This window comes from Girardinichthys multiradiatus, chromosome 11 (genome assembly GCF_021462225.1).
Source record: "Girardinichthys multiradiatus isolate DD_20200921_A chromosome 11, DD_fGirMul_XY1, whole genome shotgun sequence".
Lineage (NCBI taxonomy): Eukaryota > Metazoa > Chordata > Actinopteri > Cyprinodontiformes > Goodeidae > Girardinichthys > Girardinichthys multiradiatus.
Genome location: NC_061804.1, coordinates 42,731,987 through 42,748,264, shown reverse-complemented (window position 1 = coordinate 42,748,264; position 16,278 = coordinate 42,731,987). Strand labels below are relative to the sequence as shown.

The 16,278-nt window shown below is 39.9% G+C and overlaps 1 protein-coding gene across 4 annotated transcripts in view; it reads right to left on the bottom strand.

The window, feature by feature from the left end:
- robo3 (roundabout, axon guidance receptor, homolog 3 (Drosophila)) overlaps positions 1 to 16,278 on the bottom strand; it is a 233,445-nt gene that overhangs the window by 37,430 nt on the left and 179,737 nt on the right. For all 4 annotated transcript variants that reach the window (XM_047379127.1, XM_047379129.1, XM_047379131.1 and 1 more), the window contains exons 6-8: positions 16,149 to 16,276; positions 13,261 to 13,272; positions 4,993 to 5,117 (exon numbers count right to left, since the gene is read on the bottom strand). In XM_047379127.1, the coding sequence (XP_047235083.1) occupies positions 4,993 to 5,117; positions 13,261 to 13,272; positions 16,149 to 16,276 (265 nt within the window). The remainder of the gene's footprint in view (positions 1 to 4,992; positions 5,118 to 13,260; positions 13,273 to 16,148; positions 16,277 to 16,278) is intronic.

Sequence of the window (16,278 nt, the reverse complement as noted above, 5' to 3'; positions counted from 1 at the left end):
TGCTGCAAAAGGCTTGAGCTACAGTACAATGGAATGGTTTTCATTAAAGCATATTCATGTGTGAGAATGGCCCAGTCAAAGTCCACATGCAAATCCAATTGAAAATGTGTTGTAGGATTTGAGAACTACTGTTACTAACTGCAGTTACTGCTGCGGTAACTGCAGTAAAACAGTGGTCCTACAAAGTACCGACTGAATATAAACGCTCACAATCCTTTTCAGATTTCAGATCTTAAAATGTGTTAAAAACCATGTGTTCTTTTCCTTCTGCTTCACAATTCTGCACTACTTTCTGTCAGTCGGTTACATAAAATCCCAATAAAAATACTTTGTGCTTTTCAACCGTAGTTTTAGTCAAATAAAAAAAAATTATAAAAAGGTTTTATGTATATCAAGTTTACCAGTTTAAGTTGAACTATAATTCATAAGGAAGTATGGTTTTTATTGCCCTAGAAAACCAAGTGATGCTGATTTCAGAAAGCAAAGATATATAATTTCCCTTTCATCCCCACACAGCCAATCAGCTGGCAGCACATGGCAGACTGTAGCAGACATGGTGAAGATGGAAACACACACCATCACTGGCCTTCTTCCCAACACTGTCTACCTGTTCATTGTCCGAGCTGTCAACGCCTACGGCCTGAGCGACCCCAGTCCCATCTCTGAGCCAGTCAGGACACAGGACGTGAGTCAGGGTCAATGCAGCTAGCTATCAGGAGATTGTGGAGCACTTCATGCTTCCATCTGCTGAAAAGCTTTATGGAGATGAAGATTTCATTTTTCAGCACGACCTGGCACCTGCTCACAGTGCCAAAACCACTGGTAAATGGTTTACTGACCATGGTATCACTGTGCTCAATTGGCCTGCCAACTCTCCTGACCTGAACCCCATAGAGAATCTGTGGGATATTGTGAAGAGAACGTTGAGAGACTCAAGACCCAACACTCTGGATGAGCTAAAGGCTGCTATCGAAGCATCCTGGGCCTCCATAAGACCTCAGCAGTGCCACAGGCTGATTGCCTCCATGCCACGCCGCATTGAAGCAGTCATTTCTGCAAAAGGATTCCCGACCAAGTATTGAGTGCATAACTGTACATGATTATTTGAAGGTTGACGTTTTTTGTATTAAAAACACTTTTCTTTTATTGGTCGGATGAAATATGCTAATTTTGTGAGATAGGAATTTTGGGTTTTCATGAGCTGTATGCCAAAATCATCCGTATTAAGACAATAAAAGACCTGAAATATTTCAGTTAGTGTGCAATGAATCTAAAATATATGAATGTTAAATTTTCATCATGACATTATGGAAAATAATGAACTTTATCACAATATGCTAATATTTTGAGAAGGACCTGTACGCTGGGTACTACGCATCAGCCTAGTTCTTTTACCCGTCTAAAAGAACAGCAGAATTCAAAAAACATATTTAATTTCAAAAATACTTTAATAATCCCAAAGGGAAATTAAATGTGGTTGTAGGTCATATTCCGCAGGTTTCTTCAAAGAGCCGTTGTAGATGCTGATGGCTGTGGGCAGGAAGGATCTCCTGTAGCGCTCCGTCTTACAGCAGATCTGAAGAAGCCTCTGACTGAAGACACTCTGTTGTTGTACAACAGTCTCCTGAAGAGGATTATCAGGATTCTCCATAATGTTCTTCATTTTATGAAGAATCCTTCTTTGCATAATGATCTCCAGAGGTTCCAGAGGAGTCCCCAGAACAGAGCCGGCCTTTTTTATCAGCTTGTTGATCTTTTTTAAGTCCCTGGCTCTGATGCTGCTTCCCCAGCAGATGATGGCAGAAGAGATCACACTTTCCACAACAGACTTATAGAAGATATGCAGCATCTTGCTGCAAACACCAAAGGACCTAAGCTTCCTCAAGAAGTACAGTCTGCTCTGTCCCTTCTTGTAGATGGCTTCAGAGTTGCATCTCCACTCTAGTCTGTTGTCCAGGTGAACACCGAGGTATTTATACTCCTCCACCACCTTCACTTCTTCTCCCATGATAGAAATAGTGTTTGACTTATTCTTGTTTCTCTTAAAATCTCTGTTATATTTTCAAAATCACTAGAATGACTGTCAAATTTTAATAAGATAAGACAGAACGTTCTAGAGTGAACAGTATGAGCAGAACGCCGCTCCCTCACCTGCTTTGGTGTACTTTCTACACTCCAACACATTTCCCCTGTTTACAAGACAGAAAAGCGTCTGGTTGGAAAGTGATGGAGTGGAACCTAAAGGAACAGCACTGTTTATAAGCTCATAGTTTTTATATGGTTGCCATGCTGGACCAGCATGTGCTGTAAGCAGCAGAATGCAGGCTAGCTGATAGCTGTACCTTATTACGTGAGCGTAAAGCATGATACTACCACTATTTTTCATGGGGGTGTGGTGTTCTTCCGGCTCAGTGAAGTTTTTGTGGGCAAAATTACCAGTATGGTTCCTCCAGACCATAACCCTTTCTTCCACAAGGGTACGGGAGATTTTAGCCAGTCCAGTTCTAACCGGGCCTTCCAGCAGCTTCTTCAGTGTTGCTGCCTGGTACTTGGCAGGTTCCCTGACCAGTTTTATCCAGTTTTCGCTACGACACTGTTGTCCTGAATTTACTCTAGTTATTGATGACAGTCTACTGTGCCATGGTATAATGGTGTGGAATGTTTGGTACTCTCCCCTTGACTGATACATTTCTATAATAGGGTCATTTAAATTCTTTGTTACCTTTCTGCAAACTATGACTTGAGCAAAAGGATTCAAAGTTCAATAAGACCCTTCAAGAAAATTACTATAGGTTCATCAATATATCTGAGGGCAGGTGGAATCTCAAGAAGACAATACTGAAATGAAGTTAAAAGTTGCTTCAACAAGGTACGGTATTAGTTAGGTTATTGCAGCCTTTATTTTTTAATGTTGTTCTCTCTTACTGGTGTGCCTGGTTTTTATTTAGATTCAGTTCAGTTTAAGTCACAGTAAAGCAGGAAAAAGTTTCGATGTTATTTATCTTGGTCAGAAAGACCCGGAACGTGAACAGGGGTGTGTAGACTCTGCACCACTGTAGCTCACCTCAACATGAAGTATAAACTCTGAACCCTCTCCAACTTCTGCCAGAGTGCAACCTGCACTCACTCCCAAGATGCTTCCCACATATTCTCTCTCCTCCTTGTTCTTTCCACTTGGTGCTTTCTCCTCTTTATCTCTGTCCTCCACACCTACTCTCCCACACACATTTTTCAGACCTCCTCCAATCTCGTTTGCACTTCCCTATAATCTATACTGGAGAGCCACGCTGTGAGCACCCACGCACTCTCACTCTCATGGTTTTTCTTAGGATTCCAGCAGGCTGTAATGCTTATCACACTCACCATTCAATACACACACAAGCTTCTGAAGACATACAGGCCGGTGCAGACTCATGCTTTGGTGAATAATGCACCAGCTGGATGATGGGAATGTGAAGTGTGTATACTGTGTCTGTTAGAGTGGCTCTAAACTGCAGCACATAGCTACCGACGATGAAAGGGAGGATGGCAGAGAAGAACCGAAGAGCAGGGGAAAACAATTTGGTCCCTCACTGATTTCTTCTGTTTTTGTTTTTTTTTTTTTTTTTTGTCACACTTGAATGTTTCAGGTCATCAATAATTTCAGACAAGGATATCCTCAACAGAAAATAAATGCCAATGATGATTTCATTTATAAGGGCAAAAGGTTGTCCAAACAACCTTGGCCTTCTGTGGAAAATGTAATGTCTCCCTGCCTAAATCATAAGTTAAATCAGATTTAGTGTTTTATGGAAAATTGAGTTTAGTTTTAGTAGCCACAGCCAGACCTGAACACTGCCGTACCTTTAGAATCAAAAAATCACTTGTATAGAACCCGTCTGACAACATGAAGTAGGCTAAATGATAACAACAAGAAATTATTCCAAATGGTCTTAATAAACTTTTAACTGAATCTGATAACAATAAAACACTATGCCTCAATAAAAAAAAAAATCATAATAGCACTAATATGAGCTCTTGTATCTTATTTTCCAACTGTGGGTTTTAACTGTACTGAATTTAGAATAGGATAGAATAGAATTAAATAAAATTGAATAGAACAGAAAAAAATCCAACCAGAGATAAAAATTTCCATTGGCTATATAACATACAACACAATAATGACTATACCCGTTTGTCCTTGCAGGGTCGCGGGGAGGCAGTGATTAGTGGGCGAGAGACCTGGAAGGTCACCGGTCCATTACAGGTCACCATAGAGAAGCAGGACAGACAACCATGCACACACACTCATGCCGAAGGGCAAGTTATAGAGACCAATTAACCTAACAGTTGACAGGATGTTGGAGGTGGCCAGAGTACCCGGAGAGAACCCACACATGCACAGGTAGAACATGGGATTTGAATGCAGAACCTTGTTGCTGCAAGGCAGCTGGACCCACACCCCCCATCTATTTTTAGTCTAATGTATAGAATAATTTGGATTGGTGAACCCTCTTCAAAGAACAATAGAAGTCCAGTTGTCTTCTACTTAAGCTCTTAGTATTGTAATCACATCAACAAGTAAAACCAAAGATAACGAGACATAACATGAAATACTTTGACCTCATTATGTCCCCAATGAAAGAAAAATAAAAAGCAAAGCAAAACTGATGGACTATATGTCTTTGATTGCAGCTTTTGGTGTGACATGCTTCTTGATTCAGACCATCTGCCTTTATAACTGTTTCATTTCAATTATTAAGTGTCTCTGAATACCTGATGAAATCCATTTAAAATAGAAGCTACTTTTCTGTAAAGTGGCCCATGACCACAATCAACAATCTGAGCTCCATTAACCAGCAGTCCACCGCACTGCTCAGACTCGGTTCTCCATGCAGCTACTGTCAAACTCAAACTGCCAGGGAGACTGCCAAAGGCCTCAGAGGACACATTTATTCAGAACAGAAGGTGTTTTACTGTTTACTGTGATGCATCAGACAGGCTCTTTCTCACCTGACTGCCTTCTTTTTGCCAGAAGACTGCAGGCGGAGGGTTTCCCTTGGTACCGCAGAGGAAGGTTATGGTCCGACCTGGGGCTGTGATCTGGTCTCGTGGCCGGACAACAATCTGAGGAGGCACTGCAAGATAGAAAAAAAGACAAAAAGGCAAACTTAGAACTGGAAATATTTCCATGGTATCCTTCATGCATGTCAGATTATATCCCTGCAGTGGAGCTGAGTGCATGAGCCGACAGGCTAACAGTGATGACAACAACTAACTGACGACTGTCAAACTCCTTCTTACCTGTCAGACACAAACACACATATACAGTTAGACATATGCACTCATACATAACACTGACTGTCAGTAAACCTGATGCACGATGTTCCACCGCTCTGTCACTTTGTCTCACAGAAAACAAGATATCAGAGCTAACCTGGCAGTGTCGACACAAGCGCAACAAACTGCCATTCCAAAACCCAAACCTGTATTCTGCTTCCACTTTCAGGAGGCTGCATTTCAATCAGGATCGTCAGGGACTAGTTTTACAAAATTCTTCTGTTATGGTTCCTGAAGGTCAGACAAAAAGCATGACAGGAATTTCTTAATCTAAAAATTCAATTGACCGATTCAAATAATCCTAGATGCTGAAATCAAGCTAAATGCAATCAAAAATTAAAAAAGCTCAAAGATAAACTTCATTGCTGTCTCCTGTCAAATTCTGCTGGAAAAAAAAAAAAATATATATATATATATATATATATTATGTTCTGACAGAATATTCCACTTTACACACATAGAAACACATCTAAGCACCAATATAAACTCCAAGAACGGTCTGATATGGGTTCACTGGATGCCGCTGCTAAGAACTGGTACATATAGAACAGACAGCATTGCTAGTGTCTGACAATCAGTCAAAGCAGTAAGAAGCAGAATTTTGTAGGTTTCGTATTTTGGGTTTGAATGACTGTAGGTACCCATACAGATCAGCCACCCCGGTGCTGGGAAATGTACCTTATGCCACATTTGGTCACATAATATTAGCCATGATATCACATAGGCTTGATGTATCGTTACACCTCTAGCTGGTAATGCTTTCTGTTTTATCCACAAGGCATTTGCTGTGCCTGCATCACCCTCTGATTGGACCGACTGTCGGATGCGGACCGAGACCACCTCTAAAAGTGGGTCTCGGTCTGGTTGTTTGGTACCGACCAGGGTTCGCTTGAGTGTATTCACACCTCCAAAAAAGGTCCGGACCAAGGGGGGAAACGAACTCTGGTCCGTTTAAAGCGGATCGGACTGTATGTGATTAAATCTGTCTGTATAAATTGGACTATATTGGGATGAACTGGACTTATTCACTTGCATATTGCTATATACTAGTTTGATCTGAATTGGATCTGTTTGTGCTGTAAAGTGCCTTGAGATGACGTGTTGTGACGATTTGCTATATAATAAACTAAAATGACTCCAACTGAATAATTTCTAACAGGATAAAAGGTCCAAATCAACCCTGGTTGGTTTAGCTCCAACCAACGATACATATTTAGTGCGTCAAATACAAGCCATGGTTTCCCCTCTGTTGCAGTAAGACCAGCTCTGCATCACGCCGTCTCAATCCAGGTTTGTGGGTCACCTCTGTGATGAGGCTAATCAGATGTCTTTGAACTTGTGTCAAGCAGGAGGAGAAAAGGGCTGCAGATAAATGGCAGGCTTTCTTACTTTTATTCTGCTGTTGGTGTGTGTAAGGTATGTGCATGTCTGTGTGTGTGTGTGTGCATATGAGCACACACACACACCTTTTTGATTTGTATTGATTCTGTAGCAAAGTGACAGGCCTTCCTCCACAGAGGGGGTGTGAATGCATAATGATGCCCTCCAACAGTCCTAATTGATTTCTCATCTTCCCACCTGATCTCCTGCTTCTCTTTCATTCTCACCTCGATTAGCATAGAAGCACACAGACAGACAGGACGACAGGAAGGAGGAGAGCCATTCAACAGAGAGGGAAGCAGCAGAATGTGCAGTCAGGGGACAGAATGACCAAGTTTCCTATTTGGATGCTTCATTTAGAAAAGCTGTTAATGGTAGAACCTAAAATCCCATCTTAAATGTTCTAGATGAAGTAAACATGAAACACTGTTTTCTTCAAACACCTCAGTCCAAAGACTGATGTTCAGAAAAGAGCAAACAAAAACATTTGTGGAACACATCACTGACACACAGCTGGGTTGAAAATCTGACTGATGTGAGGTATGTCCAAAATGGCCAGTCTTTCATTTCCCATCTGCACTTGATGGGTTGGGGGTCACAGTTTGAACTATTAAAATTGTAAAAAGCAGCTTTGACAATAAAGATAAATGAAAAAAAGTCAGGAAACTGGAACTAAAGGCAGATTGATGTAAACTGTTGTCGTTTCTCCATCCCTATCACTAAATAGCTTATTCCCCGTAAATAACTCCCCCTCATACTGAGCAGGAATACCCCAGATCCAAGTTTTATTACCCAACCTGGAGGCTGCTTCCTTCCCAGGCCTCTCGGCTCAGCAGGAGGAGATCCATGTGTCAACAGGGGGATAAATCCCAGCTCAGGGGGGGTCTTGGCTGAGCTGGTGAGGGTCATGTCCAGGGGTCAAAGAGGCAGCTCTCTGTTCACCCTAAAGGTCAATGTCTACACATACACCCCTGTGTGTTTTATCTGAACATGAGAAAGTAATATGGAAGTGTTCGCCTTTGCTCCCTCGCTAATTCAAGGAGCAGCTTCCTGTACAGTCTGATGTAAGGCCTGAAATATTAAAGAAATGCAGTGTAATACTCATTCTTTATGTAATCCATCTCCAGGCACACACACACACGCACACACACACATATATGCTGTATGAAGAACAAACAGGAGAACATATCCAACATTAAAGCCATGTGCTTTGAAGGCCATTTTAGGGAAAGAAAAGCCAAAACGCATTTAACTTCTTACAAAACAAAACTTTTTAAAAGAAATGTATAGTTGTGTGAAATGAACATGCTGCCTTTGGTGCACCGCATAGCCCTGTCTGCAGAATAACAATGTTTGATTGGAGGAGGCAAGCTGGCGTGTCGCCTGAGGCTGCAATAAATAATTAGCAATAATGGGTGCACTTGGCACGACACTGAGCCTTAGATTTAGGGCAGCAAGGAACATTAGCATCCGCACTTGGGACTGAAAGGGGGATATAGATCGTAACAGAGTCACTGAAATATACATGACAAGAATCAGCAAACAATGTCTGCGTGTCACTTGTGGAGTTATTTAAGTGTCAGAGCTGCATGCTTTTTGGTGCACCAGTGTCTCCTAACAGGCTCTGATCAACGACAGCAAATAACTATTTTGCACAATTACACATATAATATATAAATTCTATCTGTATAGATAATGGCACATTTATGACGATAAGTCATGGATGTCCATAAGAAAAGCCTGTAACTGAGTTTAGAGACATGTTTTCTAAAGGCACTGTTGCCAGAATTGTTAAACACATGGAGCGCCGACCTGCCAGGATGGAGGTAGAAATAGACATGGGCTGCATGTCGGATTTCCATAACATTCCAGACAAGAACTGTCAGTTAAAAGGAGGAAAATCTGGTTGGAGTGTGAATCTCTAAGTTACTCTGAATGTGTGTGTTTTAGTCAGATAGGAACCAAATGTTTCCTCTATAATCAGAACAATTCTGCAAATAGTTGGTTAATTATAGTGTTGCTATAATTCAGTTTTTTTTCTTGTGAAACGGCCAGTAAAGTCTAAAATTAAGTGTAAATGCCTGGTTGAGACTGGATTTGAGAGACAAGACACATTAGAGTTCATTACGAACTGAGAACCCTTTTCAGATGCTAAATATTTCGACATGGATACAGCCTGAGATGACTGATGATGATGCTGGAACAGTTATGTTGAAATGCTAAAATGTACAGCCTATTTTAAACGTTTCAGTGGATGTTTATTCAGACACTAGTCCTCACTTTACTGTGGACAGGAAATGTTGTCCGTTGTGCACAAAACACCTTCAGTATCCTGTTCTTCCTATTAAGGTAATTGGAGAAAAAGCATTTGTTGTTTTTTCTGTTGTATTGTGCTTCCTTGGATTGATGTGACAAGAAAAGGCACGATTATCAATGTGATAAATCAGGAAGCAGTAAATGGAATTGTTTTTATAGTTGGAAGAGTGAGAGTTTGGTTTTCACCTTTTCACTCTGCACATAAGACTTGTAAAAATCTCCCTTGATGCAGCAGAGGCTAAGAAGGTGTAGTTGCCTCCCAGGACAAAGATTTTAAATCTTTTTTTTAAACATGGTTGTTGCTGAATTATGACTCAACAACATTTTAAGGATTACAATCCACAAACTAAGCATTAGATTTAAAAACTTCTTAAAAATTATGGGAGATTGTCTGATATAAGCTGCTGTCTGATGACAAAGTTCTACAGCTTTAAGTCTCTAACACTCCAGCACTAGTCTATAGATCTGATATTGTAGCCGAGTCTGAGTTTCAGCCAAGCCAGGCTGCACTCATGGCCACTCATAGCTGAAGCAATAATAACCAATTAACAAACCTATGTGCTGAAAAAAGAAACAATGTGAAGGCATCTTTACTTGTGATTCCCAACTAGTGCCTCATGTGGATCCTGCAAACACATTTTATAAATGGTGAGAGTATCTAGGCTATGATATCATTGATAGCACATCTTAATCATGGGATTCTGGCTCTGAATATTTCATTTTTTTATGTTTTTGACCTGGAATCTGTATTCTTGTTTAATGAATGTGCTCTTAAAATCCTACTTAAACTAAAAATAGTTTGGAGTTTTTTACAACTTTTAACAGAAATTCTGTTTAACATTGTTTCAAAAAATCCCAGGGAGTCAAAAGTTTTTCATATTACTTTTTGTTTTTACCAAGGAGATAAGAACACAGGCTTTCCATAACAATCTAAAAATACAGGTTTTTATAAGATACTCTTTGTTATCAGCAGACTGGTGGAGACTAGTTCTGTTCTGTCTGGAAACCCAGAGCAGACTCAAGAATAAAGTCTGAACAGATGGTCCTGTCTGCAGAGTATTTACTGTAAGTTGCTAACTGGTTGGATATTATTAATCCTAAAATCTACAGAGTCTAGTCTTCCATAATCTGAGCCATACAACACATTTTTAAAATATCACAATTTCTAAGCGTTTGCAGAAGAAGCAGAAATTGACCAATTGAACCTAAAACTACTTATTGGGCTCAGCTGCTCACCACATACTGTGCAGCCGCTCAGAGAGATCAGAGTGTGTGAGATTGTTCCGTCGCTGCTGTATGAACTCACTGTGTTGTTGAATCACACAGCAAAGGCAGACAAAGTGATCACAGCCAGAGGATGCCCCCCACCCCCCTTCTCCTGTGCATGCATGCCTGACATAACAGACACACGCGAGGCACATGGTTAAACACACACACACACACACACACACACTCCCAGCAGGAGCTCTTCTGGGGGTTTAGATGTGACCGGCAGCTGTCACAGTCCCACACTGATTCAGACACTGTTTCACACATGTTCAGTCAAATAAACACTCTTCTAGGCTACAGCTACCCCTGCTTCTTCCTATCATATAACACCTCCGACTCTTACATGCAAACAGATGTTTTTACTCCCAGATGATCATTAAGGATGTGGTTATTTTCCAGGGAGCGATGCAGTCAGGCTATAATTCATCTGAGCTTAAATTTGATTGGAAGTTGGCCTTTTTTGCCCTGGACTCCGACTTATTTATCCAACATCAATACAGTGTTTTAAAGAATGATGATGCTTAAAATAGCACCAGAAATGCTGCAGAAGCAGCACTTTGGTTATTATTTAAAGTAACAGCACCTGAGGGGGTACTGGGTGGGAAATGGGATGAAGAAAATTCCGATGGTCAGTCCTCTTTCCTCCTCTGAGTAGAATATCATTTCGAAGCCTCACAGGTCTTCAAAATTAGAGCAAAAATATGATTACCTTTTATTCTCTATGTAATCTTGTTTTTGCCAATCTTTTTCAATAACATTTGATTTTAATATCTAAATTAGTAATCCAAAAGACTTACTGAACAAATAAATACATATGTTGGTTAAGCCCTAAATTCAGAGTTGCGCTACTGGTTTCTCTCTAACTCTGAGTATTAGGATCCATTTGGAAGCACATAGATTCAATCAAGTGTAAGATTAGAGGATTAATTTGGATCATGGCGGAACCAACACGTATGTGAACTCTGAACATGTGTGTGTACTCTCAATGTATTCTTTCACATGTTTACAAATCTGGAGTGGCATTTTCTGCACCATCCACTAACCATTTCTGCAATAAACCCACTGAAAATGGGTTTGACAGCAAAATGGTGTAACGTTCAAAGGTACACATATTTCTGGTAAAATGGACGGTTTCTTTGACTTAAAAACTAGATAAATAATTTAGTTAGGTTTTCCCACCTTTAATGCAACATATGTTATATTGTTCAACTGGAAAATAATGACATCTGTGTGGAGCAGTGTGAAAATAAAACACACAGTTGCCTGGTTGCATAAGTGTCCTAAACCACAACCTAAATCCTTGAAGCATTTTTCTGCAATGTTCTTAAAGTCAGATTGGCAGAGAAGTTGGAAAGTTTTCAAAGAATCTTATTAGTCAGATACCAGTCATCAGAGGGGTACGAAGAAATTCACAGCATTATAACTCATGTTACCGTGAAGACCATACTCAACAAGTGGTCATAATATGGGACCACAGTGACCTCACAAAACAGACAAAATGAAAGATACGATGGAAAAATGGTCAGGAAGGCTTCCAAAGGTTTGATAACAGCAATGCAGGAAGGTCTGACTAGTAGCAGTTGTGTTCAGCATGTTCCAACAGTCTTCTGTATTCTCCATGTGTCCAAGCGAAGGAATAGGGCTCCCAAAGTTCCAGGGCTGCTTTAAATCTCACAAAACCTTTTAAATCCACCACTTAACAAGGCCAAATGTGTCATATAGATTGAAGTTTTTTTGTTACCCGGCCAAAAAGGTGACAGATTGCAGTAAATAAAACACAATAACATAAATACAAAAAACACAGCTGTGAAATGTGGTAGTGGCAGCATCATGCTCTGGGGTGTTTTTCTTCAGCTGGAACTGAATTATCGTCAAAATGGATAAAATTATCAACAGTTCCAAATATCTGTCCACTTTGTCCAAAACTAAACAGGAGCTAAATCTGTGGAAGCACCTGAGGAAGGCTGTGGACAGATTTCCTGGCTAGCCAAATCATCTGAAGAACATTTCAAAGGTAGAGTGGGCAAATGTTGCCATGCAGACACACTTCTACCAACAAAATATTAAGTCTTAACACTGTGAGTTTCAAAATAAGTAATATTGACTGTTCATTACAAGCTTATGACTTCTAGCTTACCAGAACCAGACTTTCTATTAAACACACCAACAGGTCAGAACAGATTCATGTATAAACTCACTAAAATATGTCACTTCAGCATAACCTACTGAATGAATTGTTAAAAGGTGTTATTAGCTGAAACTTTTTACTTTATGACCCCTATTATCTGTTGCAACACAGACAAAATGTGTCACAGATGAAAATGGAATTTTTATCTTTTCAAACAAAATTTTTTTGGGGTGGGGAACTGAACTGCTCCTGTCAGGAATCAACTTTGTTGTGTTTCCTGAAAACCAGTGTGACTCCAGTTTAGGTAGTCTAAACAGCAGCCGACTGACAGCCTGTGACTCAGTTAATCTCCTGACCTCAATTACACGTTTGTCTTCAAGGAATGCAAACAAGCTGCATACACTAGTACATTGGAGAGCCAAAACTACAGGGTATGGTAAAGAATTCAGATTCATCGACCCCATCCTGATACTCAACCCAGAGAGCAAATTGAATTCTTCGAGTACGTTGAATTAATCTGAATTAAACTACAGCATCATTGCCTCCTTTTAATTCATCTGACAAAGGCTGAGTGTTTGGTTTTGAAATTAAAGACCCCTGGTATTGATGGAAGCCTTGTTCCTTACTTCCTAAGGTTCAATCTTAAGACAACACAACATGGGAGTAGTGAAAATAAAAAGCCTTCGTTCCTTATCATAGAAGTGCTTCACTGCTAATTGATCATCTTTTTATGCTTTTAGGCAGACAAGCATCAGTACTAGTGGATGCTGTCTGAAACATGGCAACCCAAAAGGATTGTTCACCCAGAAACACACAAATACAAGGATGGAATGAAATGGAATACTTACATGAGTGGCCAACTGCCATGGAGGGATGTTAGAGGAGGAGGTGTGAGGAGGGGAGGGAGAGAAGAGAAGTATGATAAATGAGCAGATGAGCTGGCAGTGACACATGACGTTGAATGAAATGAGAGATGCATCAAAAATTCAAAAAATCTATATTTTTCCAATCAGTGAAAGCACCATATCTAATCGCTACCAGGTTTTAGTAACCACAACCCTCTTCTGTGTGGATGTTGTTACTGAGATAAGAGAGTTCCCTGTTTTTAGTATCAATGAGGTGTGTAAAATAAAGATATAATGCAAAAACATTGTAAGAAGCTATTTAGAAAGAAACTATTTCGACATGAAATGTCAGTGATTCATTCAGGCTGTGAGAGAGAGCGAGACTTACAGCAGATAACAGGAAGTGCTGAATGTAGTAAAGCAAAGTTACTGTTCTATCTTTTGAGCTTTCAACCTCCATCTGTCATGAAACATGCTACATGTGGAAATGTCAGTCCTTTGGAAATCTCTACATACTGCCGGATAAACACACAGAGACTGCTGTCTTAAGCTCCTTTCACGGCACAGTTCAGCTGCAAACACGCAACCATGAAGCCCACAGCTTGGATCACTTTGTCCTTTCACCCCATACAAGAGGATCGGCCAAGATAACGGGCCGTGTGTGCGTCCACAGAATGCAGGTGGGATTACAGAACATGTAGACTGTTAAAATGCGTTTAACTAGCTTTAAATACAAGCTGAGTTCAATTTAAAAAGAATATTGACACAACTTGACTGAAATGATTACAATAAATTTTAAGAGCTGATCCTGAAAGACAGGAGCAGTGGGACAGGGAGCAAGAGGAGTGATGATCCAAACGTGGACATATAGGTGAAGATGAGACATTCTGATCTGTGGTACCACTCTGTACATGTACATGTTCATTTACATGTGTGTGTGTGTTTGTCATTCCTATTATACATAATGTTCCCGGCTATAACAACCCACCCATAATCAATTTTAATTTGTCTAAAAGCAGCTGCTGGGAATTCCTCCTTCACTCTGAGACAAACTTCTATTAGTTAAATGTTCAACGTGTTTTTCTGTGTGTTTCATTGCTCTGATTGTCAAAGCATGCTTAAAGTTATCATATTGGAGTGTATTGACATGTCTATCAGTCAGTTCTGTGGGTAGAGGCTCGTGTCTGTACTGAGTAAAAACACTAAATATTCCCTTTTATCATAGCAAATGACAGATTTCTCATCCGCATGATTCTCTTCAAGGGACTGCCTTTATTCTCAGGCAATTTTACAGCTTTTTGATCTTAGTTGTCTGTCCGCAGGGATGTCGAGTCTAGGCTTGAAAGGACTTTAAAATCCATTTTTCCTCTTTATCTCTCTTTTAGTTGAACTTAACAATGTGTAACCAGTGGAATCGTATAGAACGTATTCGCTGGCAACTGGCTATAAACTTAACTTTGAACATTTTTTAAATTAACAGACTGAAACACTGCATTGCTAGGATTTTAAACATTTCATAAAACAGTAATGGGTAGAATGCTTTATAACATACAACTGCAATGATTTTTGTACAGAAGAATGAGCTGAAAAGGTTTCAACTTACTCTAGATTTTCTCTAATAAACACAGAGTCAAAAATAAATACAAATATACAATAATGTGATAAGGACTGCTGAACATGTCTTAACTTGATAAGACCAATAATTCTCAGTACCGGCTATATTTGAGTGCAGCTCTCAGTTTCTTTTGGACAGGTTTTATTAGCTTTATTTGACAGCTCTAATTGGACTGACCAACACCAAGAAAGAGTTGGAAGCCCAAAGAACTCAGTGAAGTTCTAAGAAGAAGAATCGTACACTTCCATAAGTTGTCGTTTGAAGGATATTTTTTTAATTATTTGTTAGGAATTTGTTAGGAACCACCCAGATTCCACTAAGGCTCAAGTGTACCATGAACTACGCTGGAACACCAGTGCCACAATCCAAACTGAAGCCAGTTTAACTATCACCATGAAGTCCTGAGTCTCTGCTCCAAAAGTAACACCTTCAAGCTAAATGGAAATTTGTAGCTGCCACCACTAATGGGTGTTCTGTCTAATAAAGAAGGAGAAGTGCCTTCAAATGACTTCTAAGGGAATATTTTATGGTCAGACAACACAAAGATTGAATAATTCGGTCATAATGACAAAATGTATGTTTGAAGGAACCATCTGCCAAACATGGTAGTGGTAGAATCATGCTGTGGGGCTGTTTCTGTCAGTAGTACTGGTGTATTGTACAAAATGGGTGGAATAATGAAGAAGGAGCTCTAATTTTTTTTATTTCTTAATCTCAAATAAACAGCAATGCAGATAGTTGGCAGACAAAAAAAAACTAATATCAGAACCGGTTTCAGAACTGCTAAAGAAGGCTAACATAAAGCGTAATGTTTTTGAAAATTAAAAAGTTCCATCCTTGCTATGAAATCAAACATTTCAAATTAACTTTCCCAATTCTGCCAAGAACAGCAGTCACATGCTGAGCTACAATTACAACCCTGTTGGGAGAAACTTGCTAAGGGATTAGTGGAAATGTGCCTCTTTATATTTAAGTCTTAAAGTAGAGTTTTGACCATGTGTGGATAAGATCTTAATGGTTAAAAGCCCCAATACATTCAATCCTGTGCTCCCATTTCTAGATTATAGAAACTGTTGAAGTTGTATGATGTACATCTTGCGACCTGGAAAAGCGAATCCTCTAAGTAAATTATTAAAACACCCACAATATTATGGCATTCATTAGCATAATGACTGGATGTAAACTTCTAATCAGAACTTCCTGTTATATTATTAGTCTGTGTGTGAATGTGTTGGTACATACCAGAGAAATGCAGCAGTATGAACACGTGTCTTACCGTGCACTTGGAGGGTTCCGGAGGCCTCAGCTTTGCCCACGCTGTTCTCTGACACACAGGTATAGGTGCCCTCATCCTCTGCTCGCACCTGGCTCAGACGCAGACTGTTGTCACTGCGGATCTCAAATCT